The sequence below is a fragment of the Symsagittifera roscoffensis genome, chromosome 1, assembly GCF_963678635.1.
Source record: "Symsagittifera roscoffensis chromosome 1, txSymRosc1.1, whole genome shotgun sequence".
In the NCBI taxonomy this organism is placed as follows: domain Eukaryota; kingdom Metazoa; phylum Xenacoelomorpha; order Acoela; family Convolutidae; genus Symsagittifera; species Symsagittifera roscoffensis.
The window spans coordinates 17,997,207-18,023,647 of NC_087062.1; the positions used below are offsets into that span (position 1 = coordinate 17,997,207).

Consider the following 26,441-nt stretch of genomic DNA (forward strand, 5'->3'; position numbering starts at 1 on the left):
TCAGGTTAGCTACTAAATTACCGAAATCACTGAATCATTTCGCCAACATATTAACACATTGAGCATGTATGCATTTCAAATTCCCGTTTTATTTGATAAGTTTATTTTGGTTGTAAAGCTCAAATAAGTTTATATTGGTTGTAAAGCAACTTTGATTTTTTAAAATTACCATTTTATTCTTGTGTAGCGCTTTGTTTTTTTTCGGCTTAGAAGATTTTGGACTGTCTTGTATTGGCTTAGTCGCCTCATATGATGTCGTTTGAAGAGTGATAATAATTTTTCATTGGGGGTATATGAAACGCATTTTTGAAATTCCTGTTTGATAAAAATAGGTGCAATGAAAATGTATGTGATCGGTTTTTTTATTTATTCTATTTTTTTGAGACGCTTTGAAAAATTTTCACTTTTCTCAAAAATTTTAGTTTTCCGCAAAAACGACTCTACCGATTTTCGAAAAAGAGGTAACAATGGAAAGTTTGCCTACTTCCTTGTGTGCCTGCATAATCCCCGAGTTTCTTTTTACCTTGCTTCGTTTTCTACAGCCTTCAAAAAAGTCTGTGGCGGAATTTTTTACCGCTATTTTTGGTTTTTCCTTTTCTCGAAAACTGACCACCCATATCTGACATTTTTGTTTCATTGCATAGAACGGGTTGTGGGAAGCTCCCCTGTAGAAGCGGCTAAGCGAAAAAAATAACAAAAAAGTCCTCTCCCTCGGAAAAGTCAAAGTTTTGGATCGGTTTTTGAAATTTTTTGGCTTTTATTAGAAACTACCCTGTAAAATCTGAGCTTTTAATTTCAATCGACAGAACGGGATGTGAGAAGTTTCTTTGCACTACATAAACGGCAAGCCCCATTTTTTTAACACAAAAACTTATAGCCATCGGAAAAACCAAATTTTCGACTTTTATTGTTTTTTTGAAACTTTTTGAATCTTTATTGTAAGCTACCCTAACAAATCGGAGATTTTGATTTCGATCGAAAGGAAAAGATGTGAGAAGCTCCCGTGCCTGAGCGACTGCACTCAATTGTTTTACACTAAAAGTTATCGCCTTTGGAACAATAATGTTTTTGATTTTTTGACAGTTTATAGAAACTTTGACTTGTCTTGAAAACTACCCTTGAAAACTACCCTCGACTTTTTTTTTTATTTTTGACTTTTCTCGAAAAAGACCCTCCCAAAGTGAATTTTTGGGTTCAAGCGAAACAAAAGGCTAAGAAAAATTCCCCTGTACAAACAGCTGCGTCCAATTTTTCTTACAAGAAAATAAAGGGCCTCAGAAAAGTCAAAGATTTCCTGTCCGTTTTTGAAACTTTGTTTTTTTTTTCGAAAACGACCCACCCGAGTCTGATATCAAGGGTGTAATTGAGCAAGAGGTTATAGGAAGCCTCCCTGCTTAAGCTGCTATGCCCTTAAAATGTTAAGAACAGTGTTTTGTTATTCGAAATTGTCAAAAATTTCTTTCTTTTTGATTAAGGTTTTATGTGAAGCCCTATTTTGGAAATAACTCATTTCATCCCGAATCAGTAGAACAAATTCCAAAAATATCAAACAGGTACATCCAGTTTTAGATTGACCCCTAGTTTTTAGTAGCTCTAAATTTATATGAAGAAGGTCATTTTATTTAGCTCATCAGTTTTCTACCCAATTTTTGTCGGCTTAGTTACAATTCATAATTTTGTTTTTAAGCTAATTTACTGCTGATAGTAGTCTATTTTGGCATGGTTTTCCTCAAAGCTTATTTTATTTGAGACAATTATATGATTGTTTTGCTAGTTCTAGCTTTCGGTATGCTGCCGAACATTTTTTTGAGTTCAAGCCTTTAGTGTTTCTGTGGGCTGGCTTTACATGCTAAGAATGTGAGATATATATATCGCAAGTAATGTGAAGCTCCTCGTCGACTGTGTACAAAGTTTTTCTGGTAGCATATTCGATGTGAAATCTAATACAGATTTTATAGTGTTTCAAAAATAAATACTTTAGAATGGACACTTGGGACAGGATACAACTGCTTAATGAACTCCAAATCGCTTGTTGAAAATAGCGACCAAACAAAAAATGAAAAAAGTCATTCCAGTTATACAAGGAAATACTACTGCTGGTCCATGTTTTTGAAATACGTTACTGACAAAAACTGGACCCAACGCTCTTGATAAGCTTCCTGCCGACGTTAGGAATCCCTGGTAGAGACCTTGAGAGCTTGAGGACTCGATGGTCTGAGAATAGAGACTGGTAGTAGTTACTATTCCTATAGGGTATGTCAAGCTGAGTGTACATGCACATAAGATAAATTGGAAGAACAGAATTTTGTGTTGTTCGCTGCACCATTGATAAACTTCCGAGTTGCATCCTATGATTTCATCGCTGTATGAATATTCCGAAGATGTGATACTGAATGAAAACCCCGAAGTGTCTCGCTTCACGCGAAAAGATTCTTCGGTCGAAGTAGCGATTGTAGTTTCAAAAGGCGCCTGAGTTGTAGTTGAATTTGACGTTGTGTTCGAATTGGCCAATTTTGGGTACTGACTGCTGAATGGGATTAGGAATATGAAGGCCACAGATAGGAAGAGAGTTGAAAATGCAAGTAGATGACGCTCTTTGAAGCGTGCTGTAAGTTTGCGAGTAGAAAGGTAGACAAGCGATGACATGATTGCGTTTGAAAATAGCACTACTCCATTGTAAAGCACCGTTTTGTTGTAGGTCCAGGCATATTCGGCTTGTACTAAAGGAGTCATAATAGTTTCGAAGAATGAGAAATCAAATAAGAAAGTGAACCATAAGACGTTGCACAGCACAACAGAAACGAAATTCTTGGACTTGAAAATTGAGGTGGCAACGGACGTGGAGATGGTTTCGTTCTCGTTGACCTTGAGACTCCCGATTTCCCTGAAGTTGATGTTGAATATGAATAGGTTGGCAACGTTTATTAAGGCAGCCATGAATGCGGGACAGGTGTACATGCTGATCTGCAGGCGAATTAGGTGGAAAGTGAATCCGTTATCGAGAGGTGTGAAGACTGTCTGGATTACTGGTCCGATCACAAAACCGAGTGCTTGAGTTCCTGAAAAAAGCAGATAGGATTTTTTTTTGTGATAATCGACACATCTTGATATTTTCAGGAACACCTTTTTAATGCATACCTGTTACCCAAGCCATTGTTACTGCTCTGTCTTCGTTAGAAGTAACTGCTGATGCGTAGGTCCTGATAAGAGTCATGTTGCCGGCACCAAACCCAAGTATAAACCGAGCCAGTAGCATCATATATCCTACGAAACGGCAACTTGAAGTTTTGGCGTCTTTTAGAAAAATGTAGTGTTTTTGGGTCTTTATCACCAAAAGAAAGCGGTAAAAAGTAGAAGACATACCTGCAAGAGTCTCAGGAAACAAAGTCAAGTAGGCATAGATCACATTGCCAGCAACCATGAGTGCAATTGTGAAAACGAAAAGAGGTCGGAAGGGTAACTTTTGAGACAGGAACCCCAGAGTCGGGGATGAAATGAGCTGCCCAATGCTATACATGGCAATGACCCATCCGTAGAGGGAGGTTGATGTCTCTGGGTAGAGACTGAGCAGGTAGGGGTAGGCAGAAGTCATCACTGAGGAGTATCCGATGGCACCCATGAGTGACGTCAGGTACAGGGTGTACCTAAAATTAGCAAATGGGCAGATGTTTGAGAATGTTCGCGCCATATTGGGTGTCTTGGTACTCACTAGTGCAGTCATTTTGCTTTTTATTCAGATAGACCTCTCCATAACATGTATTTTAGACAACGATTTTTTTTTTCGGCATGCCTAACTTTATCAGAGACTAAGATTGAACAAATAGCTTTACGATAGGCCATGGGAAAAGCATCTTCTAACATTTTTAACCGAACATATGATAACTTAATATTGAGTGAATGTGCTCACAGAGATCTTTTTGTTTCGACCGAAATTGATGCTAGTTTCTCATCAGTGAGGTCCACGTCCTCAGAACCAGCCTTAGACCTGTCATTCCTCGCAACAGACTCATTGGAGGTCATGTTGTTGTTAATATCATCTGCATTAGTCCCTAAATTAGGCAAACATATTTTATCATCGTGCAGTTTCGCTAGACTTCCCTAGTTTTTCTATTGAAGTTTGCCTGTGATTATATGCTACGAAGCACAAGTTTAGTCTGACCAGATTCGAATCTTTTCCTATCTTTGTTAGCTCCATCTTTTTCCATTTTTCGGTTGGCAACCAACAATGTTTGGTTTTAAGATTACCAACTGCTCAAACATCGGATTAAACGTTAGAAATTACCTGAAATATTTCCAGCCGAAGAACTGCTGTTGGTAATGTTATAATTCATTCTTTGTTGGCTGAATCGGTCCTGCGAAGAGTAGACGCCTGTTGGTCCAATGTTGTCTCGACCGTCATCCGGATCGATTAAGTTTTCTCGGCTAAACGAAGTATTGCTACCGTCAAACATAACTACAGAGCTACTATCGTTCATGGGTACTATTTTAGAACGTTATTGAGCTAGGGCAAACAAGAAGTGCATGTTCGTTTCAATGGCAACAATGACTTTTAGTTTGGACTGCTAATAAAAAGCTTGTTTATCTCTTGTTTAATATCCCACTTTTGAAATAGTTGAAACAATATCACAACTCGTGGGCTCAACGCTACGAAATAGCCCAAACTGAATGATAACCAAGTTGTGTGCATTTGCAGAAATGTAGTTCAGGACAAGTACATCTATCGACTTACCTTCCGGAATTTGTTGAAGAAAACTGTGAGTTCCGATTTCCCATGGTGTTTTTTTGAAATTTAAGACACCCAAACAGTGTGGATTTATAAATAAGAGGTTTGAAGATCAGATGTTCAATATTTAATCATGGCCAAGTCTAGTAAGTATGAAATAAATGACGCTAGAATGAAATTTGTTTCTTTAAAAGCAAATTTTGTATATGCGGTTCAACTTGCGATTAGTTAATTCATATCATGAAACGTATGAGTGTAAATGTTGATTGGTTTGTTCTAAAGTGTACTATATTAGCTTATGACGTGACGAAGCTTTTAAGTTTACGAATAAGTGGTAGCCGGTATAAATAAGAATGGTCCAACAGAAGAAAGGGCTGATAGATGATGCGCGCTTGCCAGTCCTGACACACGAACTGTTGACGAAAACGACTGGAGGTTATCGGAGCGTGCGCCCGTCGCCAGATCACTGCGAGAGAGTTTCCACTCTCATGGTTCTCATTTTGTTAATCTTGCCTCAGCGTTCTGCTGTCAAACGCGTTCTGCGCTTGGACCATTCTGCTCGATTATCTGCCTCCCAAAACGTCACCATGTTGAATTGCTCTGAACTGTGGCGGCGTTCGCTTCGATGACATGTGATTGGTTTGCTTATCGGTGTGTTTATGTTAATTTTTTGTTTCTTGTTTCTTGTCAGACAAGTTGGATTCCCAAAGACCGCATATTTTTAATTTGAATCTTTTCTGGAACTTTAGCTTGATTTTTGTCTGGCATATGTTGATTCTGACACAGTATTATAAAAATAATTTCATTAGACGTCCTCGATGAAACATTAGAAATAGAATTCCACAAAAGAAGATTCGACTTATGCCGTGTGCTTTGATAAAGCATGCATAAGTAAATGAAGAATGCTGTTTCAACGATGTTTATTGATGGTCTTCTGAGTGTAACAAAATGGTAATCGAATTGATGAAATGGTTGAGCATATTATATAATTACTATAGTATTATGTAAACTGCCAAAAAGGAAGAAGAATTGGTAGTGTATTGATTATTAAATATGCGACGTGGGTGCACTTTGAGACTTCCTTGTAAAGTATATTTCGCTTGTAAAATATATTTTTTGGTGCCGATATTTTTCTGCGCTGGAGGCCGGTCGGCTATAATTCTGTCGTCTTATTTTCCTAATGCTTTTGTTCTTTTATTTTTTCTTGAAAATAATAAATTTCTTACGAATGTTTAAAAAAACTTAAATCAACATCGCAAAATCTTCTTTGATAAAACGAAAAAATATATAACATTAAAAATTTATTGATTTTTTTTTTGGTTTCTTGTTAATTTTGATTGTTCGACCGACTGTATTTACCGTAATCTTTTTTGTGCAAGTAATCCAGTATATGAGTTTTTTCTTGAGTTTTTGTCAACAATGAGAACCGGGTAATAGACAGTTTTCTCCGTGAACAATTTTCTCAAGATTTCGAACTTGAAAATCTTGCCTGTGTTTTAACTTACTGCATAATAAATTCAAATTTTTTTGTCGTAGAGGTTGCACGCTTGCTTGAAGCGACAGAGGCTTGGAATTCCAATCCGGCCGGGATCTGTTTTTCTGCAAACAAAAAATTTTCAGCTTCTTGAGACTACTGTCGGGGAGAGTTCTCATGCTTGAAGGACCGAATGCTTGAAAAGTTTCAACCAATCACAATCGCTAAGCCTTCCTATTGGCTAAATGCCTTTCTCATAAAATCGAAGTCAATATTAACAGAAAATGTTGTAAACCAGTGGAAAATAATCAAAAACATTACAAATTGCGGGTTACAACCGCAATATTATTCAGATAGTCTTCAAAATCATAAGAGTTCAAAATCATAAGAATTGTTTAGTCTTGAAAACTCATCTGCTTATTATCTTATCGGTCAGTATTAACACTTATGGCCTGGATTTATTTTCTCACTTTGAGATTTTCACGATTTACTTTGAGATTTTGAATACTCAATTCTGATTGGCTGAAAGTAAGCTAAAATAACTTTCAAGCATTCGGTCCTTCAAGCATGAGGAACGCCACCCTACTGTCTGTCTGTTTCTTTTTGCCGGCTTAGTTCCCATAGCACGGACTCATTTTGAATTTTCTGAACGCCATTTCTAAAGCCCCATTAGTGGAGGTATATGAGTCACCAGTTTTTTTTGCAGATGTTTTGTTGCATATGCTTTTTGAAGTTTGTTTACTCGGCCTCAAAGTTTTCGGTTAATACCTAATCAATTTAGTAGCTTCATATTGCGCCGCATGATGGGTGCGAAACAAGTTCTTTATGCATGTGAGTCTTCTGATAATTACTTCAAATTCAAGTTTCTAAATTCAAGTTTCTCCGTTTTTTGGTCAATGGGTATCTGCTCATAAATTGTTGGCTGTTACCGCTTCGGCTGATCTATTCTGATGCAAATTCAACGTCCGTTTCTCCTGTTCGGGATGTTTTTTGAATTGAGATTAAGATCTTTTGCTAGATCTAGCTTTTCTCGATTTTTTCAAAACTTTTGTCTTGTCAATTTCTGTCTGCTAGTGTGTGATGCTATTTTGTGCTGTATCGGAAGTGGTGCCAAGCTTGGTTTCTGTGTGATAATTTTAGAATTTTGAAATGTCAAATTGATTTCTTTTATTTTATCAATAAAGATTGTTATATTCATCTGGTTTTGCCCACTCTAAATGTCCTTGAACAAAAGAAAAATATCGTTTTCTCTCTTTAGTTTGGTTTTTTCTCGATTTTTGTAGCTTTCAAAAGTTAGGCTCCAGCTTTTTGGGAAAAGTTTAAATTTGCCGTTTCATTTTTATTCAGTTGAAGTGTCTTCCTCTGAGCTAGTTTGTTTTAGCCTCTTTAAATTGAACTATAATAGCTCGATCTTCATAAGTATTTGTCCTGTTAGAAAAAAAACAGACAAGAGGGATTTTTCGATAGTTTCATTTTGTTCGATACTCTGTTTCTTTTTCCAATGGTTTCATCGCTTGTTTTCTTAGCAATTTAATGTAGTGCAGCCAAGCTGACATATGATCTAGAGTCGGTTTGCAAATTATGCACGCATAATTTTTTCAATTTTCGCTTCTAAAAAAATTCGCCAAACAATTTTTAGTGTTCTTTTTTTATTAGATTTTTTTTGCATCGCAAGTGGTGCGAATCTTTTCTTCGCCTCTTTGTGCAAAGATCGCATCGTCCTTGAATCATGATGCTTATTAGTAATATCTGAAGCGGGATCAGGAACCATTGTATTCAAGCTTCTAACGGTTTTGTAATTCTACTCTTCTTTGAATTCACCTTTAGTGTCAAAGTGTTTACAGACTTTAATCAGGCTGAGAATTGCATTACCCTAAATTTTAGAGATTACACTCAGGTATTACTTTGATGTCCACTTTATTGATTCCTGATCTCAATTAGTAGAGATGACAGGCCCTTTGAAACACGCTTTTTTTTATCTACATGAAGCAGAGTTGACCTGGAATTGAGACAAGTTCCATTTCGATGCACCGGGTTGAACTCTTTTCAGCGTACCTCTTTGTCTCCCTGTCTCATTATTGTATCCTTTGTACCGATGGCTGAATGCAATGATTCTGATTTAAAAATATTTTTTTTTTGATTAAATTTATCCGTTGTTGCTCTTTTCAATAAACGACTGACGATTTTAGCGAATATTACCTAAAAATGATGTTGGTTTTGTTTGTTTTTTTTCTTTACTCTTTTAGGAGAGCAATATTTCTAAAAAACAAGATTTCCTAATTGACTCCGCTTTTGACACAAACTTTTTTCCTTTCAATGTTTGGCGTCTGCATTGAATAGCGTTTAGTTTGATAATTGGATTCTCTAGATTACGTTTGGGTTATTTTTAGTTTAACATTTTCTCTGCACTCTTGGTGTATCAATTAATTTTTAACTCGAAGCTGATTGCAAGTCTGCTTACTAGGTCGGTAAAATAAATATAATCGCTGTAGTTCCCAATAGAACAACACAACATCTGCCTGCGCTGTAATAGCTTATCTGATAAAGTCCTCATTGAATTATGCCATCAATTTTTTTTCGATCCAAAACAGGAAGTAGTGAACGTTACTGTATTTGCTTATCTTTCAAAAAGATTACCTGTCAGTCAATATTGATAAATTCAATTGAGGAAATTGTTAATTTGAAGTTTAACTTGAAGCGAAAATGGTACAGTATAGAATACATAAATTATAGATTTCGCGTTAAAGTTATGCATAGTATTATTTCAGTTACTGTATTTACTTTCCATGAACTTTTACTTTTCGATGAACTTGATCTGACAGATCCAGTTTTTTTCTGCCTCTTTACCATATAGTTTCTTTGTTTCGTTAATTCTCGTTGTTTTGTTATCAGCATAGCCTTTTTAGCCTGTTTTTTTTCTCAAAAGTTTGCCTGTTGTGCAGAAAATGTTGGCAGATAGGGTCTTTATTGTGTTTTGAGAGAGATTGGAGAATATAATTATTCACTAAATTCACGATCGATAAAAATTCACTAATTGCTATATACACTTTTTGTCTCAAAACCAAATGTCTTTTCAAACATAGTCCTAGACATAATTGTCTGGGACACAATTGTCCCAACACGTCCTAACTGATATATTTTCAGCATGGCTGCTTTTCATTCCTACTTTGTGTTAATGTACCTGTTTCTTAAAACTTGCGAAGCTAGTGTTTTAGTACGAACCTTATTTTTTTCAACCTAAGTCGCAAATATTGGTGCGTTATTTTTATGGTGCGGCACCACAATAATGGTGGGGCACCTTAACAGCTTTTTGATAGCATGTGCTTTGACATTCGATTAGTAATAAATTAACACAGTTGATACATTTTAATCCTTCAAATTAACCGAAAAAAGCTATTTGTTTCAAACAACATTTCTATGCTAAAAACTTGGTTTCAGAAATTTTCTAACTCAATATACCTCGCAATTTTTTGAAATACATAATTTATATATTATGTGGATTTATGCTTTGCGATTTTTAACATGCAAAGTTAGTGTGAATGCCTTCAGTTTGTTATATTCCAAACTATTTGTTGCAAAATTGAGTCTAAGTGTTTTTTTGGTGCTGAGTGGCGTTGGTAATTTGTTGGCATATGGAGCTTCTTTATTCTTGACTGGTGTTTTTCGGTTGTTAAGCTAGGGTGGCTGATGGGATAGTGCTTGAGACCCAGAATTTTTTAGGTCGCAGATTCGAATCCTACACACAGCCGAGTTTTTGCCCATTCGAGGCTTGTTTCTACTTTTTCTTATTTAAACTTGATAAAGCTTCTTTTTGGTCGTGTTCACGCAAGTGTTTGCAAAGCGCAGCTTCGCTTCTGTGTAATTAATGTCTTAACCACCATGTCATTCTTAATTTGTGTTAATATTGGTTGTGAAACCACTCTAAATTTAAAGGATTAAAAATATATCATGTTTTTGGTTAATGTTTTGTTCTTTCAGTATAACTATATCATACTTGACCACTCTATAAGATTGTCGTATCAGATTGAAACATGAGACTGCCGACCAGTTTGGTTTGCGATATCTGGATGTGTCGATAAACTTTTCCAGACTTTTTTCACCCTTGTGTACAGGTAATGCTAATGCCTTTGGACCCTAAGATTTGGATTTTTAATTCAATACGCATGAAATTGAAAAAATTTTCCGATAAAAATTTAAGGGTTGTAATTTCGATTGTCTGCTTGTTTTGTCTGCTTAGTTGCCACATCACGGATTTATCTTGTGCTGTAGTTGCAAGTATTGGTGATTTACTCCTGTAATTTGTTACTGTTCTAACCCTGTCTGAGTATTTTTTTTGCTTTTATCGGCCTACATAATTTCGGTTGATGTTTATTGGATTAGTCAATTTATTTCGTTTCGTTTGAAGGGAAAAATTGATTAATATGTTGTCCAGGTCGTACTATTTAATGTCGATGGTTGTGTTTCTCGGCTGTTTTTCTGAAATTGAATTAATTTTACCTATTTAAAGATAATGGTTGTTTTTCTCGACTGTTTTTTACGCTTGCGATAAGCAAGCGTTATCAAACTTGACTTTTTTGGGTTAACTAATTTAACAGATTCACTTAATCATTTGGTGTCTTGGTTCATTATGAATTCAAATTTCTGAGCTTCTCCGGCACACTTAGTCTGGAGGTAACGAATACGCCTGGGACGCCAAAGGTCTTGGGTTTGAAACTGACCGGACCTTTTTTTCAAACTGGAAATTGTCCGTTTCAAAAAAACAATTGTCGGCTGATGATTGTCTGCTGATGTTTTTTCGGCTTATTTGCCATATTCTATAGTTTTTTAAAGTTTTTGTTACAATTTTAGTGCTACAATTTCACTCTGTTTGTGCTGTTTGCATTTTTACTAAGCTTGACCTTATATATTTTCGTTTAAAAACTTTATTCTGCCGGTATGATTTTGGCCTTTTTTTATCGGCTTAGTGACCTAGTTTTGACTCGTTTCAACGGAAACACATTTTTAATGCTCATCTTTGGATTGCACAAAATGCTAAAATTTTTATAGAATTATAGTTTTTCATGCTAACAATTTTTTCCGACTTTTTTCCTTTTTTCGGCTTGATAGGTTTCGGCCTACATTATATCGGCTTTTTGGCCTCATATTGCACCTCTTGTCGAGTCAAATAAGTTTTGTGTGTGGGTGTCTTTGTTTTGAGGTTGAGGGGGACTTAATAGGTTTTTATTAGTCTTAAATTTTTTTACTTTTTTTCGGCTGTTTATATTTTCATTTTTTTTTGGGCTTTATAGGTTTCGGCCTATATTATATCGGCTTAGTGGGCTCATAATGTTTCATTTGACGAGTAAATAAAGTGTTTTGGGGTGTTTTTTTTTCAACTTCTGACAAGGTTTCTGACGAGGTCTTTTCGGCTTTGTTACCGCTGGGTACATTATCTTCCGATGCTTTTTTCACAATATATTGCTTTGGCATGTTTTTGTTTCAAAACTAGCTCTATTCCTTTGATAGATCTAGTTTTTTCGATCTTATTGATTTTTTAAAACTTTTTCTTTTGTATAGCAAGTGGTGCGAAGCTCAGCTTCACCTCTGTGTCTGAAATTGATTTTTTCATTTTTTTAATTGTATTTTTTTGTAGTTTTTTCCGTCTCATTTTCTATTCGCTATTTTGAAATGCTACGTTTGTGTCGTATCGCAAACGATAGAAAGCTCCTAATGAACAATACATGAAATTTTTCCGAAACGTTCTGCGTTGTCAATTTCTTTTGTTAGAAAATCTGTCGTCTACTAGATAGCGTCTATTTTATAATTGTGATATCAGGTTGAATTCTTGATGTTTGTATTTTTTTTTTAGTTTCCAATGCTTTGTAAGAAACATAATTTGTAAATAAAAAAATACTTATCTTTTTTTTCATGCGTATCGAACTCTCTTTTCTGAGCACGTTTCTGTGAACGTTTTTTTGAGCTTGTTTTTTTTTCAGCCATGTTGTCACGTTATCGTACTAGCTGTTCATTTATAGTCCATGAGCGCTTCTGTAAACACACGAGCGCTTCTATAGATAGTAATTGTTACCGTTTTGTAGCGATATCCTTTGATATGAGATTTTTTAGAAATGGGTTTATTTTGATTTGTTTTGTATATTATTTGACAATTTTGGCATAGAGTTTATGTCGTTAAGTTTACTGCGTTGTTTATGTTTTGATTTCATATTTATTTGACCGTGGTGAGCGGTGGTGAAGTGGTTACGTCTCCGCCTGTCAATCGAAAGGTTGGATGTTCGAGCCCAATATGATCAGTGCTCGTTGCTTCAGTTTGAGGCAACATTGGCCAGCCCAGAAAAATAATCTAAAAAATGCATGTATTTATTAACTGTGGACACTACAGCGGTTCGCCGTGATGAGCTCTATAGCCCGTATGTTGGTCCTTTCCCTCGTGGATAAGAGGCCTTTAGTTTTAGTATTTTGTTGTCCATTAATGGATGTTCTTTCTCTTATCGGAAGTGATGCGAAGCTCCCCTTTATCTGTTTATTGTTAAAGTATAAGTTTTGTTTTGTATAGAAATGCAATTCAAAACTGAAACAAGACTGCTCGTATCAGGGTGAAGCCTTGAATGTTTCGACTGCCTTTTAAGGTTTATGGAACAGTAATAACATTAAAAAAATAAAATAAAATGAAAATTTACTTTTTTTCTGAAATCTGAAATTTTTTTAAATGAAAATCATCCCCCCACACGCCATATAAAGTACAAAAGAATAGATTTTGCTCCTTGTAACAAATCAATTATGGCAAATAGGCTTATTTCAACCAATTTGGAACGATTTCAAAGGCGGTTTAAATTTCCGCTTAAGCATTAATAGCGCGAAATATATCGCGCGTTAATTGTCTAAAATTGGCCAAAATGGTAGTCTTTAAATCCTCATAACTTTATGAAAACTGATCACAGGTATAATATATTTTCAAATTTAAGCTCAGAATATAAAAAAACCTTTTGAATGATATAAAAAAAATTCCGTCAACAATGGCTAGTTAGAAAGACTGAAGAAAAAAACCACCCCGAGCACAAATATTCCGTTACTTTCGTACCGAAAGTCGGAACAATAATTCAAGTAGTAAACAATTGAGGAAAAAGTACGTCTTTCTTATCGTTCAGAGAATAAATTCTCAAATCTCAAGGCTGAAACGTAATATTTTTGGATATGCGTGTTGGTATAAATCGCTAAGATTGATGCGAAACGTACGTTTATAATGGTGTTTATTCCAACTCAATTTTACAAGCAGCTCTAGGTTTTAGATTTTGTTGACTTTGTCAAGATGAAAAAACTTTGAATTTTTTTTTGCGTATTTTCAAAGTGTTTCAAAGAGCAGTTTTCAACTAGGACAGTTTTTTGAGCCATAACTTCCGAATGAATAGCTTTCTTAGTGCTGTTTCTACTTATAATAATGACTGGTGGTTAAAGACTTCAGTGCCACTTACCAGCGCGGCATTGCACTTATGATCTATGTAGTGATTATTGCTATTCTGTATTATATCATTCAAAGCAACAGTTTCCTCAATGGCAGAGGTGCAATATAGATCAAATTCAATGTGGTTCTAAAATATCTTGTCTTGTCTGTCTTTTGCGGAGGAGACTAACGAATTGAGAGTGTGAGTAAGGATTTAGAGAACTAGGGGTTGTTTCCATGTTGCCACCACTTCCTATCGTATTTGTTTGGGGTTTGTTTGTTCGGTCAACTCATTTGCTTTCCATTTCCCTGCTCAATTACTCCGTTTTGCTTAGTTTGTTCATTCACGTGAATTTTGTTTCCGGATTGAGGTAAATTTTGACATTGATACCAAATCTGAAGTACTTTGTCTAAAATCCGATTTAAAGTTGTCAAAATTTGATAGCTCATTTGTATCAAATACCGATACAGATTTTTTGAATACACTTTCTAATTTAAGAGTCAGGTAATTCGAATCTGTGGTTCGTCGATTTTATTTATCTTTATCGATATGAACTTACTGTTGTTGCAAATTATAGTTTTGTTTGCAAATTTGTTATTTGTGATTCCAAGTATGAAGAATTGATAAAAATTTGGCATTGTTGTTCTTTCTCGTGCTTGAGACACATTGAGGAATTTGGATTCTGATTTAATCTTTTGGAAACCCTGTTATAATTCATTGATAAGTGTCTCGAAAAATATTTTCGCTACATTTATCATTTATGCTTAAGCGAAGAGACACTTATCGAATAGACACTTAAATATAGAGAAAATATTTCATCAACCCTCATCAAAGAGTTATAACAGGGTTTCCAAAAGATTTTTATCACAATCCAAATTCCTCAGCTTCTTGATTGTTTTGTTTTGCTTGTTTCTTTTTCAGAAACGTTTTAAAAATCGTTCACTCTCAAACTTGATTAACACGGATCGATTTAATTTTGGTTTTGTTTTAAGTTCAGTTAGACTTCATTTACACTTCTAATAACGAAAGTGCAAATGGCGAAAAAACGTGAATTACTTTCAGTTTCAGAAGTGGATTTTAATTTTGAGTTTTCACGTAATAAAAAAATAGCATATTGACCCGGAATTCTTAAGTTGGGTTAGTACTTTGGTTCCAAATAACTGTCGATCATCAAAGATTATCGAAGATCAAAGAGTTTTACGGTGATCTATTGTTTCTTAAAAGTTCAAAATTTGAAAATTTTTCTTTTCGATCCTGATTTTGTGGACCTTTTCCCACTGTATTTTAGCTATGATCTATACAATTACTTGTATAGAATTGGTTATCTTGCCATGGTGTATTTTCTCAAACCTGCGGTGTCCAATTGCAGTTTAGGTGTATATATTTTTAAATAAATTTACTTCGACCTTGCCTTCACCTCTTGCCTTTACCTCCCCTCCTATGATATGCATATGCTCCCGTTAGGCCCATCGTCCTTTCCCCCTGTCCAATATTCAGCATTTGTATAAATTGCCATCATTTGCGGCATAATTTCATGTTCTTGTTGCAATTACCTATGTTGATTTGCTCATTACTGTCACCATATGTCAAATTGGACTGAACGTGTGCGCTCATATTGGGCTGATTTGTGAAGTGGAGTGGAGTGGGAAAATGTGAAGTGTGGATATGTCCCGTAGATTGGCGTCCTCTTTGCCCCAACCCAACCCCGCTCCCCCGTACTATAATTTCCTCTCATCCCAGAATATCTGAATTTTACTATCCCACCGCTTCGTCTCTTCACATTTCTAATCCCGCCTACTATTATTGCCATTTATTGTTCCGACCATTTGAAAAATAAGTATTCGGGTGTTTTAGTTTTTTTTCTGCTTTTTTTCCACGCAAAATCAAGTACCACAAACAATCATTGGTATAGGTCGAGTGATATACGAAATTCAAGCCCTTTCAGTCGTGATTCGAACAAGCGAATATTAAAAATTTTTTTTTAAAGTTTTCTCTGTATCGAGAAAAACGGGTTTAATTCTTTGATTTTTGTTTCAATTTCGAGCGAAGTAAAATTAGATTTTGAAGTTTTTAGCGCCATTTTGAGAACTAAAAAAATCTGAAAGAAAATAAAAGTTTTTTTTTCTTGTCTTTTTTCTTCAAATTTTTGTCCAGTTTGCTTACATTAGTATGACTGTCGAATATGCCTAAATTATACTTTTATGTTAGATCCTGTTATAAAACCACATAGTAAAAACTCCACTAGTTTGAAAAAAATATTTTTGTAGTTTTTCAAAGACAGAGTGCCTTGTACTAAGGTCTTTAAAGTCTTGCACAGTAACCGGCTATCCTTGTAGCCATTTAAAAAAAATTTTTTGAATTTAAAATTTAAACTTTGCAACTGATAATTTAAGGGCCATAACAATAGTTTCGCTGGTCCAATATTATTCCATGTGTTGTCTTTCCTGCAGATTGCCCTTACGTTCATCATCAGAATGTGAAATATTCAAGATAATCTGTTTTTAATTTATGACATAACAATGATTGTCTAATTGTCTACATAGAAAGTTTATTTGTGTAATTTCAACTTTTTTTGATATATAGATCGTTTTATCGATGCTTTTATCAATGAAACTTTCGCCTCTAGTGCATAATGATTGAACGCAGAGGCCACCATTTTGTGATGTAATGTGGATTTGGTGTTTTTCATCATTTTGCTTGTGCTTCAAATCGAAGCTGAATCAGTTCTAGAGATGGAGCTTAGTGGCACGATCATGCGGATCTGGTACTAATGCGGTCTTTTTGATTTGATTTTCCGCATTTCTATCATTAGTTTCTTGGTATTAAATTTGTTTTCTCAAATAAATTTAATGCCAAATGCGTTTTGTTACTCAAATAAATTCGTTTTCATAGCATTTTGCCACCCAAGCCTCCTACGCCTAATTTTAATCTTTTTATCCTTGTTCTCTATTCTCTTGTTTCTGTCAGCTTATGTTGTGTATTAAAAACTATTTTTCCCCACCAGATCATTAATATTATTCTTCATTTATGTGTGTCAGTTATGCTTCATACCCAACTAGGACTCGCTTTTTTTTGTTGCGCTCACATTTTTGATTTCCGCTTCCCTCGATCTTAGGAACAGTTGCATTTTAGTTGCGCTTTTAAAAACAATTTTTACCTTGCTGCTAACCAGAGGTAGTTCATGTTGTTTTCCTAGCATTTGCTTGGTCTTTATCAGGCAATACCAATAACAATGTTGAGTTTCGCGTTGCAAGGTAAATGTTTTTTTTTCTAACGGTACCGTATACCCCGTGTTGTTTGATGAAATCGATCTTCTGAACGTGCAAATGGAAAATTTAATTCTTTTTGGTTAGTTTTGTGTTAGGTTGTTGTTTGCTTTTGTCGTTCATTCCAATAAGGGTACCTTGTGAATAAATATTTTTCATTTATGGACGCTTATTGTGTTCCGCGATGCAGCCTCAATGTTAAACCTGCCCTTTGTTTTTTTTGCGTTATCTTAGCAGCATAACATAGCGATTCGGAGCTATTTTTGCTTCCCCGTTGTTTTGCTCATACCACCGTCACTATTCCTCGCACAACATCCCTGTCGTACTACGTTTTTTTTATCTAGGCCTGTCTATGCCACTATTGTGTGTATGTGAATGTGTATGTTTATAAATACTGTAATAGCATCAACAGAAATATCGCTGAGTAGGAGATATAGTGGTACTAGGTAGCTTCAGTGGTGTATAGACTGTGGTGTTTCTTTGGCTCAACATATTTCACTCTTTATCCTATCCCTTTTCTGCCCTTTTCTCTTCATTATGCTTGCTATTTTACCATCCACCAGTTCACTTGAAGCACTGTTTATTTCTCTATTTCGCCGTTTCGCTGCTGTATTTTCCTCAGTTTATTTCTCTTTGCTTTTTCGAATATTCCTCCAAGTGCCTCATAGTTCAACTGTTCTACTCTTCTTTATGTCCCCCTCTGTTTCTCTCTGGCTTGGCTTGTAATGGGGGCGATAGTAGTAGCGAGGCCATGTAGTGTTGGTAGTTCTTTTTCTGCTGATGTACTGTTACAACTGCACAACACCACACCACAGCCGAGCTTGTTTGATTTATCCAGCCATCCATCCATCGTCCCTACATATCTATCGATATATCCATCCATCCATCCATCCATCCATTCTTCATTCTTATCCCATAAATTAAAATCCAAGTATGTATGTTCAACTGACTCCTGAGTTCAATCTACTCTACTCTGCCGGTTGGTTGATGTCCTCTTTCCGTCCTTCTTGATCCATCATGTCCCGTGTAGTGTACCGGTTGTCTGATGCTCAAATTTGATCTGCTTTGCCCCTCAATTCATTCGCAGTTATACCCCTCTAGTTCAACTCCGTACTTCAACCAATAAGTTTTCTGTATTAGTTTTTGGTTACCCCGTACCCCACCGCCACACCACCACCGCCACAACTCCTACGCGTTCCTTTTTGTCCGCATGTCACCATCGTCGCAAAACTTTATTGTATTTTAACGTGGTTTCTGCTAACCACGCCCCCTGCTCTCCCGTCTGTTACTTCCGCACAGGTTCTTTTTCCATTCATCATTTGATAATGTAGTGGAGTAGTTATAGTGGTGCCGACGTCACAACTCGAAATCTATCATAACAACCACTCGCTCCGCTCAATTTATCAGCACTTCTTAGTTCTGTGTGTATTCAGATCACCACACCATACATCTACATTATTGTTATCGCATTATTTCTAATAAACACGCCCTCTTTACTGCCTTTGACTACCTAGTTTTGTTATTTTGTTTCTCTATGTTGCCATGTTGCCTAGATTGTTAATCCATTTCTTAGATTATCTTGTTTTTTTTTTTCTAAAAATGATGAAATGATATATTTTTTTAAGCTCAAATACAATCAAAATTTGGTGTAAATACCGACGAATTTCGTCATGATCAGTTAAAATTTCGATGCCATCATTAAAGATTTTTTTATCGAGTGCTAATATTTTTTTATGAGTGATCACTTGCTTGGGTTCTGTGGTTTTTATAGTTCGCTTGATTGACTTCTTGTTTGCGGACAGTTTTGTTCTTCGATTTACGAATTACAAATACCGATTTACAAATGCCGAAATTACAAATACGATTTTACGAATTACAGAATTAAACAAAGACATGCATGTATGAACTTCTAGCCAATTCATTGACCCATCCAAAAATGTATTTTTTCTTTTAAAAACATGTATCCACTTCATCTAAAAATCATCATTCTTTCAAATACTGGTATGAAAAGAAGTGATTTTTTCATTTCATTTTAACTACTTGAACAATTGCGGTCTTTTGTTTATCAACATTTTTAAGCACAGTCACTTATTTGAAATTTTTTTTTTTGGTTTTCTGTAATGAAATTGATTTTGAATTCAAGCTTTCAGTTGTTTGTTTTCTGTAACTTGTTGTTCGTATGAATCATAAATGCAGATAAAATTACTCCAATAAAGAATGGTGCAAAATTTTTATCAAAGGATTTTGCTATTTTAGAATCACCAGCAGAGTAAAAAAAATATTTTGAAGCCTTTTTCAGGCAATCCAAAAAGTCGTCATCCAATTTTCAGTTTTTCGTTCAAAATGTTTCAAATTTTTGCAGTAAGATTGGTTCACTAAGGTGTTCCTGTATTTCAGTAATAATTTCCCAACTTTCCGATGGCAACGTGGAGAGAAATTACGATGCAATTGTTAACGATGTGTTTGTTTTGGAGTTCAGTTGCTAAAAAAGTTGGTCGTCAGTTTGAAATCAGTTTTTTTTACGATAAGCTTAAAACAGTATTTAGCGTGTTTCTGATTTCGAAAAAAGTAGGATTTTTGAGCTAAAACAGATAATCATGACGATTAAAAATTCAAGTGATGATGAAGAAAAAAGCCTGAAAGCGACTTATGAAGTTCAAAGATTTGAGGCTAGTCTTGCGATTTGAGGGGAAGTAGATGGATGTTTTTTGCACAACTAGTTTTTTAACGGATTGTTGTTTCTTCAGTTTTTACACCGTATTTTGTTTATACACTATCTTAGACTTTTTGAAGAAGCTACTTTAAAGTTATTTCTAGGATTTTATCTGATCAATTTCCAAAGGTAAGTTCCTAACTTTGAGCATGATAAAAATCAAGTTCCTAGTTTTCTACACTTGCGAGAACAAGAACCTTGCAATCGGGTACACAACTTTTTTCAAGTGAATAGCTTTGTTCACAGGACTCATCTCCTCCGCTGTGGCATACCTGTTGATCAATAGATATATTTTGAAAATCTTTGGATTTTAAATATGCTTGCAATTATGATTTTCAGACAGCTCCGATTTTATATAATTTCCCTTTTTAGTTTTTTTCCACACCTCTCTTGGTCGTGCAGTTTCTGAAATCAGGATTTTTTCTACCCTCATTTTTTAGGAGGTTTGACTGAAGATTTTTTTCGTTAAATTTCAAATGTAGTCACTTTATAGAAGACATATTTTTCTTTCCATGAGTTTTTTAACTTGGTTTCAATTTATCTGTTAATTATGTTTATGAATAGTCGACTTTGCGAAATATTTGTCAAATTTCTGTTTTGAAATGATTCTTTTACTGGATCAATTGTTTTGAGTTTTGCCTCTGCATATTTCGGCTTTTTTATTAGGCAAAAATAACCCTTCAAGAGAAAAATTTCTTGTGTTGGAGTTTTGCTCGGAGCAGCATGCATTTTTGAATTAAATATTTACAGATGGTCTGGCCTTTAAATAAAAACCTTGCTTATCTTACTTATTTTGCCTAAAGAACATGTGCTTGCATTGTTGGCAGTAGAAACAAGATACTTCTGTATTATTTCTTACTGAACATTTTTCGGCTGTTTTTTACTGAGCATTTTTCAGTTTAGTTACCTAATTTTTTTGTCTACTAGTTTTCAGCCGTTTTTTGATATCGATTCAACGAATAAAAAGCATAAACAGTTTTCGAGTTTTTCCTTTTTCAATTAATTTTTTTCGAAAACTTATTTTCGATGTCTTGAGTGGCGTGCTGTTCTTATCATATTGTTTTAGGCGAATGTAATGGAAGTCTACGAGATTATACGTAATTTTTTGTTATAACTTTCTAAATTTTTTTCAGTTGTTTTTAAATTTGGTGTTGATATTTTTTGTCCTGTTTTGTAGAACGATTACCTTTTTCAAGCAATTGCCTTGGGTTTAGGAGGCCTTAATTACTATCAGATCACAGAATACCTTTAAAAATGTTTTATCCATATTGCTCGTAATTTTCAGAGTTTTTTGTCTTTAAAAGTCAAAATTAGCTTTTTTTCGCTACTTTTTTTGAAGTCACTTAATGTTTTCCTCTCGTTCTGTATAGTGTTTTTTTATCATTGGTAATTCAAATGTAAGCAGGATTTTCTTTAGTTCTAGTGTTTCGTTTTAATACCCACCAGAATCTTTTGTTAGCTTTCGACAGGTTTTTCGAATAATTTTTTTCGTCTCAGCTTATTTGGCCTCAGTTTCTAGCAACTTGGCGATCTAATACGTCATGTTGTCTGAAGTGTTTTGTTGCAAATTGATTCAAACTCATAGCACCAATTTTTTGTATCGCAAATTTTTTTAGTTTTCTTGTATCGCAAATTGTTTTTGATTTTGATTTGATTTTTTTATTTTTTTGTTTTTGATTTGAAATTCGAAAGTTGAAGTTTTTGCTATAGACATTGACATTGTTTCTTTGCGTTCATTGGCTTTTTTCGAAATTTCTGTTGGCTATGTTTTCGATTAACTGGCGTCTAAAGAGTGGGCTTGGGCGGGAGTGTGAAACGTGGAGTCCACATTAATAAGATTTTTATAATAAGCTTTTGTAAATCATACTTACTCTTGATGAGAAAAATTTGGTTCGTCGCAACTCAAAAAGCGGCCTTGTATGCAGTACGACTGTTTTGCGTTGTTTCCAAATCCACTTAAAACTCTTTATATGACCTTTTGATATTAATAAATTAGGATTAGTTATTTGTTTATGCCCGTTGCATTTAATTACTTGTGCTTCTTTTTTTATATCCTCGATTTCTTTCGAAATGAAAAATGACTTTTTTGGAAAGTTTTACTCCTTCGAATGTGTTACATGTAATTTATCGTTATTTATGAAATTTCAGCGATCCGAAAAATTTACGATTTACATTTTCTTGCGTTTAAATGCTAATGTACCACCTATGCTAATATTTCACCCGGTAATCGTAATTAATTCTTGAAACGAGCACTTCAATGCCCTCTCGTCACTCCTGATAGGGGTCAAATTTTTTATGCAAAATTGAAAATAATTGGAAGCAATTTTCTTATTTTTGCTTGGTTTTCTATAATTCCGGAATTTGCTTTCTTTCATCAACTGTTTCCTTTTTTTGTAATTTTGCAATACTATTATTTTTGTTCCGACTTTCGCAGAAATTGTAAGGCATAGAGAAGTTTTTTTTCAGACCAGACAAAATTGTTCCGACTTGAAATCAGACAAGCTAGTTTGTCAAAATTGGTGGCATGGTTTCCTTTTAAAACAAAATTTCAACACTAACTATTATATTGACAGTCCATAGTTTATAGTTTATCGATTTTTTTAGCAAAAAACAATCGGAGACCTATTTAAGGGCAGTCTGAACATTCAGGGATTTGCCCTGATATGCGAGCAGAATTTTTTTTTGTTTCATGCTCATTGAATTTATGGGCTAATTTATTCCACATTCTCGATAAATTTCAGGCCGAAGAAGTTCTCTCCTAAACGTTTAATTTATAATCTACATCGCAATATTTTAACCTGAAAATGGGAGAGATGAAATTTATGGTCTCCTTTTCAGTAAAATTGACGGTAGTGCGGGTATGTAACTAGATTTGAAATTTGTTCCTAGTTGTCATTTCCCTTTGTGCAACTCTACGTCATAATCTATGACACAAACTCATGTTCTTTAGGTAAAAAAAAACCTGAATTATAATGATTTAGTTGCTCTGATTAGATCTAACAATGGAGTATTTTCTGTCATCGAATTTGATTGATTGGTTTTCAGGTCGATATGCTTTAATGACGAGGGCTAAATCCTTAAAAACAACAAAGCAATGATGTATGTGTTTATTAGTACTGCTTCAACCGCTCACCGAACCTGATCGCCAAAACAAAACAGTTCAATATATTCCTACTCAAAATTCAGGTGAGAACTACTGCTTTTGTATTATACCTTCATCTTACCTTATCACTATTTCTATATATGTTTTCATCTTCTAGTTCTTCATTCATTCGAAATAAGACCGATTAGTTGACGGATTGGGAAAAAAGTAACCCTCGTTTCCCGTTACATGTATCCTTATTCTTCAAAGAAAGTCTGCTTTGTTTGAACTTCTAGATAGATGGCAATCCCGCCATCCAAAAGGGCCGAAGGTCCAAAACTTATGCAGGATAAGCATAATCGAGGATTATTAAATCTGAAAGAAATAAGCTGGGTAATAAGTGAGGTTAAACGGTTTAAGGGACATGAATTGGTTAAAAATGTCGAGCATTTTGTGTTTAGGGTTTCAGAATAGCCCCAAACTGCTGGTTTTACAAACTCGACTGACTGATCGAACTATATTTTCCTAAGTTTTCTTCATTAAAAACTAGTAGAATTGGTTAAAATAAAGAGATGTACATGAAATGCTTTTTGCAGCTGGTAATAATGCAAAAAAAACGGCGGCATCAGACAATATTTTACATAATTGTTTTTGTTCTCTTTTCGAGGCTAGTTTATCTAAATAATCAATCAGTTTTTCTGAATTATTTTTTTCGTTCATAAGTAACACGGATGCTTGCAAAGCAAAAAATATATTGGACATTCAACAATAAATTTGTAGATCGTATCAAAAGCTTTAGAAAACAAACTATCTGAAAACTGCCAGGAAAATTGTGATGACGTTGTTTGTTTTAGATTAACCAGGTGCTTAGATTGACGTATTTTGTGAAAAAGCAACGCGCAATTTCAAATTAGCATTATCATTTATCCATGAAGTAACTATCAGTTTCTTTGCTTACGAAACGAACATATGTTTTTACTTTAGAAATATCTCTTAAAGTTCCGTTATACGTGCAACTTTACATCCTCGATACCAAGTTACTATTTTAGAAAAGCGACGCCAAAAGTGGAGCCATAAAAATTTTGTCGGTGTGGGAATTTTGCTCATTATATGATGCCTTCCAATAATGCTCTGTTAGTAAAATAGCTGGTTCAAAGCCGAAGTCATTTGACCGTGCAAAGCAATCTGTCGTGTTGTTATAGTAGCAAATTAACTTCTACTTTTGGTATAAATTGTAATATTTGAAAGAGGACACATTCATCTCAACTGACCTTAACCTTCACTCTTGCATAGCGTTGTGTATTGTTGTTATATTCCTCCTGGACGTAATTAGCGTTTTACCTGCTATTTGGGCTGATTTCCAATTTATTCTTCGCTCATTGCTGGCTGGTTTAGAAAAGCACAAATAACGTATTACTTGTTATTTTCGATACAATTCATCAGTAGCTCTACTAACCATGTCGCCCAACATCAGCACTAAGTTCACGGACCAGTACGACCTGAAGGAAGAACTGGGCAAGGGTGCATTTAGCATTGTGAGAAAGTGTGTGCACAAGAGCACCCAGCAGGAGTATGCGGCTAAGATCATCAACACGAGGAAGCTGACCTCGAGAGATATTCAGAAGTTGGAGCGGGAGGCTAGGGTCTGCAGACTCCTCAACCACGCCAACATAGTCAGACTGCACGACAACATTGCAGAAGAGAATTTCCATTACTTAGTTTTCGATCTAGGTCAGTTCATTCATTTTTTTAAATAAGAAAATGCGTTTTTATAACTGCTATCTTAATTTTTAAGCATTCAATAATTAATCACTCGGATGCAGATAAGTTAGTTAAATGGTGTCCAAATCAAAACTGCTAAAAAATGGTGTTAACAAAAATAAAGTTTACTAAAAATAAAGTATCTTGATGCTCGGTATGAACATAGACTGCTCATGTCTAAGAAGTTTTGACTGTTTTTTATTTTAGTAACGGGCGGTGAGCTATTCGAAGACATAGTAGCACGTGAGTACTACAGCGAAGCAGATGCGAGCAACTGCATCCAACAGATTCTGGAAGCCGTCTCACACTGCCACACCAACCAGATAGTTCACAGAGACCTGAAGCCAGAGAATTTGCTGCTGGCCAGCAAGCACAGGGGAGCGGCTGTTAAACTGGCAGATTTTGGACTAGCAATTCAAGTTTGTCCATTTTCTTCTCCAAATATATACGCCTCAATTAATTGTTTGTTCGTTCTGTTATGATCTGTATATATAACATCTTCGACTGAAATTACGGATGTCTTGAAATCCTGAAGTAAAATTTAGGTGACTGATTGCCGCGCACGCATTGCGTGTAATCTAATTTGTTGAAACTTGCGACGACATGTTTTTTAAAGAGATCTCTGAAAGGTTTAGATGCTAAAAATTATTGTCGCGAGAGCAGTAATATGGCAATTAATAATTGTGGCCTATGTTTAAACTTCACAGGTGAGTGGAGAGGAGTATGCATGGCATGGATTTGCCGGGACACCGGGCTATCTGAGTCCGGAGGTGTTGCGAAAGGAGCCATATACGAAACCAGTGGACATCTGGGCGTGTGGGGTCATCCTGTACATTCTGCTGGTGGGATACCCGCCCTTCTGGGACGAAGACCAGCACAAACTCTACTCTCAAATCAAAGCCGGTGCTTACGACTATCCCTCGCCCGAGTGGGACACGGTCACGGATGAGGCCAAGAACCTGATCAACCTCATGCTCACAGTCAACCCCCGCAAGAGGATAAAGGGTGAGTTCAGTCTGCACTATCCACACGAAACCAAATTTTGATGATTTTTTTATACAAAATTGAAAAAAGTTAATGTAACAGACCTATCAGGCTTGAAAATGTAATCTGGGTCAGTTTTAAATATGTAATAGAATATTTCACAAATTGATTCAAGCAATATTAGACATTTACTCGTGTAGAGAAGGAATTTTTATTTTGGACTATAACGTGCATCAGCTTAATTGAGATTCGCGCTGATGCCATTGCTCTGCGATGGATGGTTGTATATAGTTTCAGTAGACGTGCAAGGAAATCTTTTAATAAAGTTTGGTAAACTTCGGATTCCCTAGGTTAGTTTACTGTAAATAAAAGTTATTACGATTGAATCAAGTCTAAAACATGGAAAATTAAGGTCTTCATCTTGAACATATATGATGTTAGTTTGTAAATAGCTGTGTACCAGGACTTGTTCCTTGTGGATGAAAGATCTGATCTGATTTTCAGCACTAGACGCTCTGAAGCACCCCTGGATTTGCAATAGAGAGCGGGTGGCTTCAGCCGTGCACAGACAGGAGACAGTCGAGTGCCTGAAGAAATTCAACGCAAGGCGGAAGCTGAAGGGCGCCATTCTCACTACAATGATAGCAACACGCAATTTCTCCACACGTAGCAGTACTGCCAAGAAAGAAGCAGCGGCCGCCGCAGCTGCAGCTCAACAGGCAGCGTCTCAGGGTGGCATTCCCCCGCAACAGAACCCACAGACTCTGCTGACGCCGAATAATAACCAAGAGTCGACAGAGTCGCAGCAGAGTGCGGTCACAATGCTGGAGGACGTAGATGATTCGCACGGGGCTAACCTTCATAACAAGTCAGTATCATTAGTTTCTATGAATTATGAGTGACGATGAACGAAGTGAAGACATTTATTCGACTCAGTTCGTGTCGTTTTTTTGGTAAAGAGTAACAAGAAAAGTTTTTCACGCTCAGTTTTTTTCGCGG

General features: G+C 35.5%; 2 protein-coding genes across 3 annotated transcripts in view; one reads left to right on the forward strand and one right to left on the reverse strand.

Annotated features, from left to right (window-relative positions):
- Positions 1-26,441, forward strand: part of LOC134839427 (calcium/calmodulin-dependent protein kinase type II delta chain-like) — a 472,172-nt gene that overhangs the window by 352,129 nt on the left and 93,602 nt on the right. Inside the window, exons 2-6 of one of the 2 annotated variants that reach the window (XM_063854977.1) lie at positions 22,659-22,801; positions 24,141-24,428; positions 24,666-24,877; positions 25,166-25,463; positions 25,947-26,310. In XM_063854977.1, the coding sequence (XP_063711047.1) occupies positions 22,717-22,801; positions 24,141-24,428; positions 24,666-24,877; positions 25,166-25,463; positions 25,947-26,310 (1,247 nt within the window). In that variant the 5' untranslated portion in view covers positions 22,659-22,716. Of the gene's footprint in view, positions 1-22,658; positions 22,802-23,551; positions 24,429-24,665; positions 24,878-25,165; positions 25,464-25,946; positions 26,311-26,441 lie in introns of those variants that run through there. The other variant, XM_063854985.1, reaches the window with a different exon arrangement.
- Positions 1,691-5,647, reverse strand: LOC134838824 (major facilitator superfamily domain-containing protein 8-like). The gene is made up of 6 exons (XM_063854122.1): positions 4,730-5,647; positions 4,283-4,422; positions 3,908-4,049; positions 3,364-3,644; positions 3,139-3,264; positions 1,691-3,059 (listed from the first exon to the last, which is right to left on the reverse strand). The coding sequence occupies exons 1-6, from the start codon at positions 4,771-4,773 to the stop codon at positions 2,011-2,013; spliced, it is 1,782 nt and encodes a 593-aa protein (XP_063710192.1). The 5' UTR covers positions 4,774-5,647; the 3' UTR covers positions 1,691-2,010.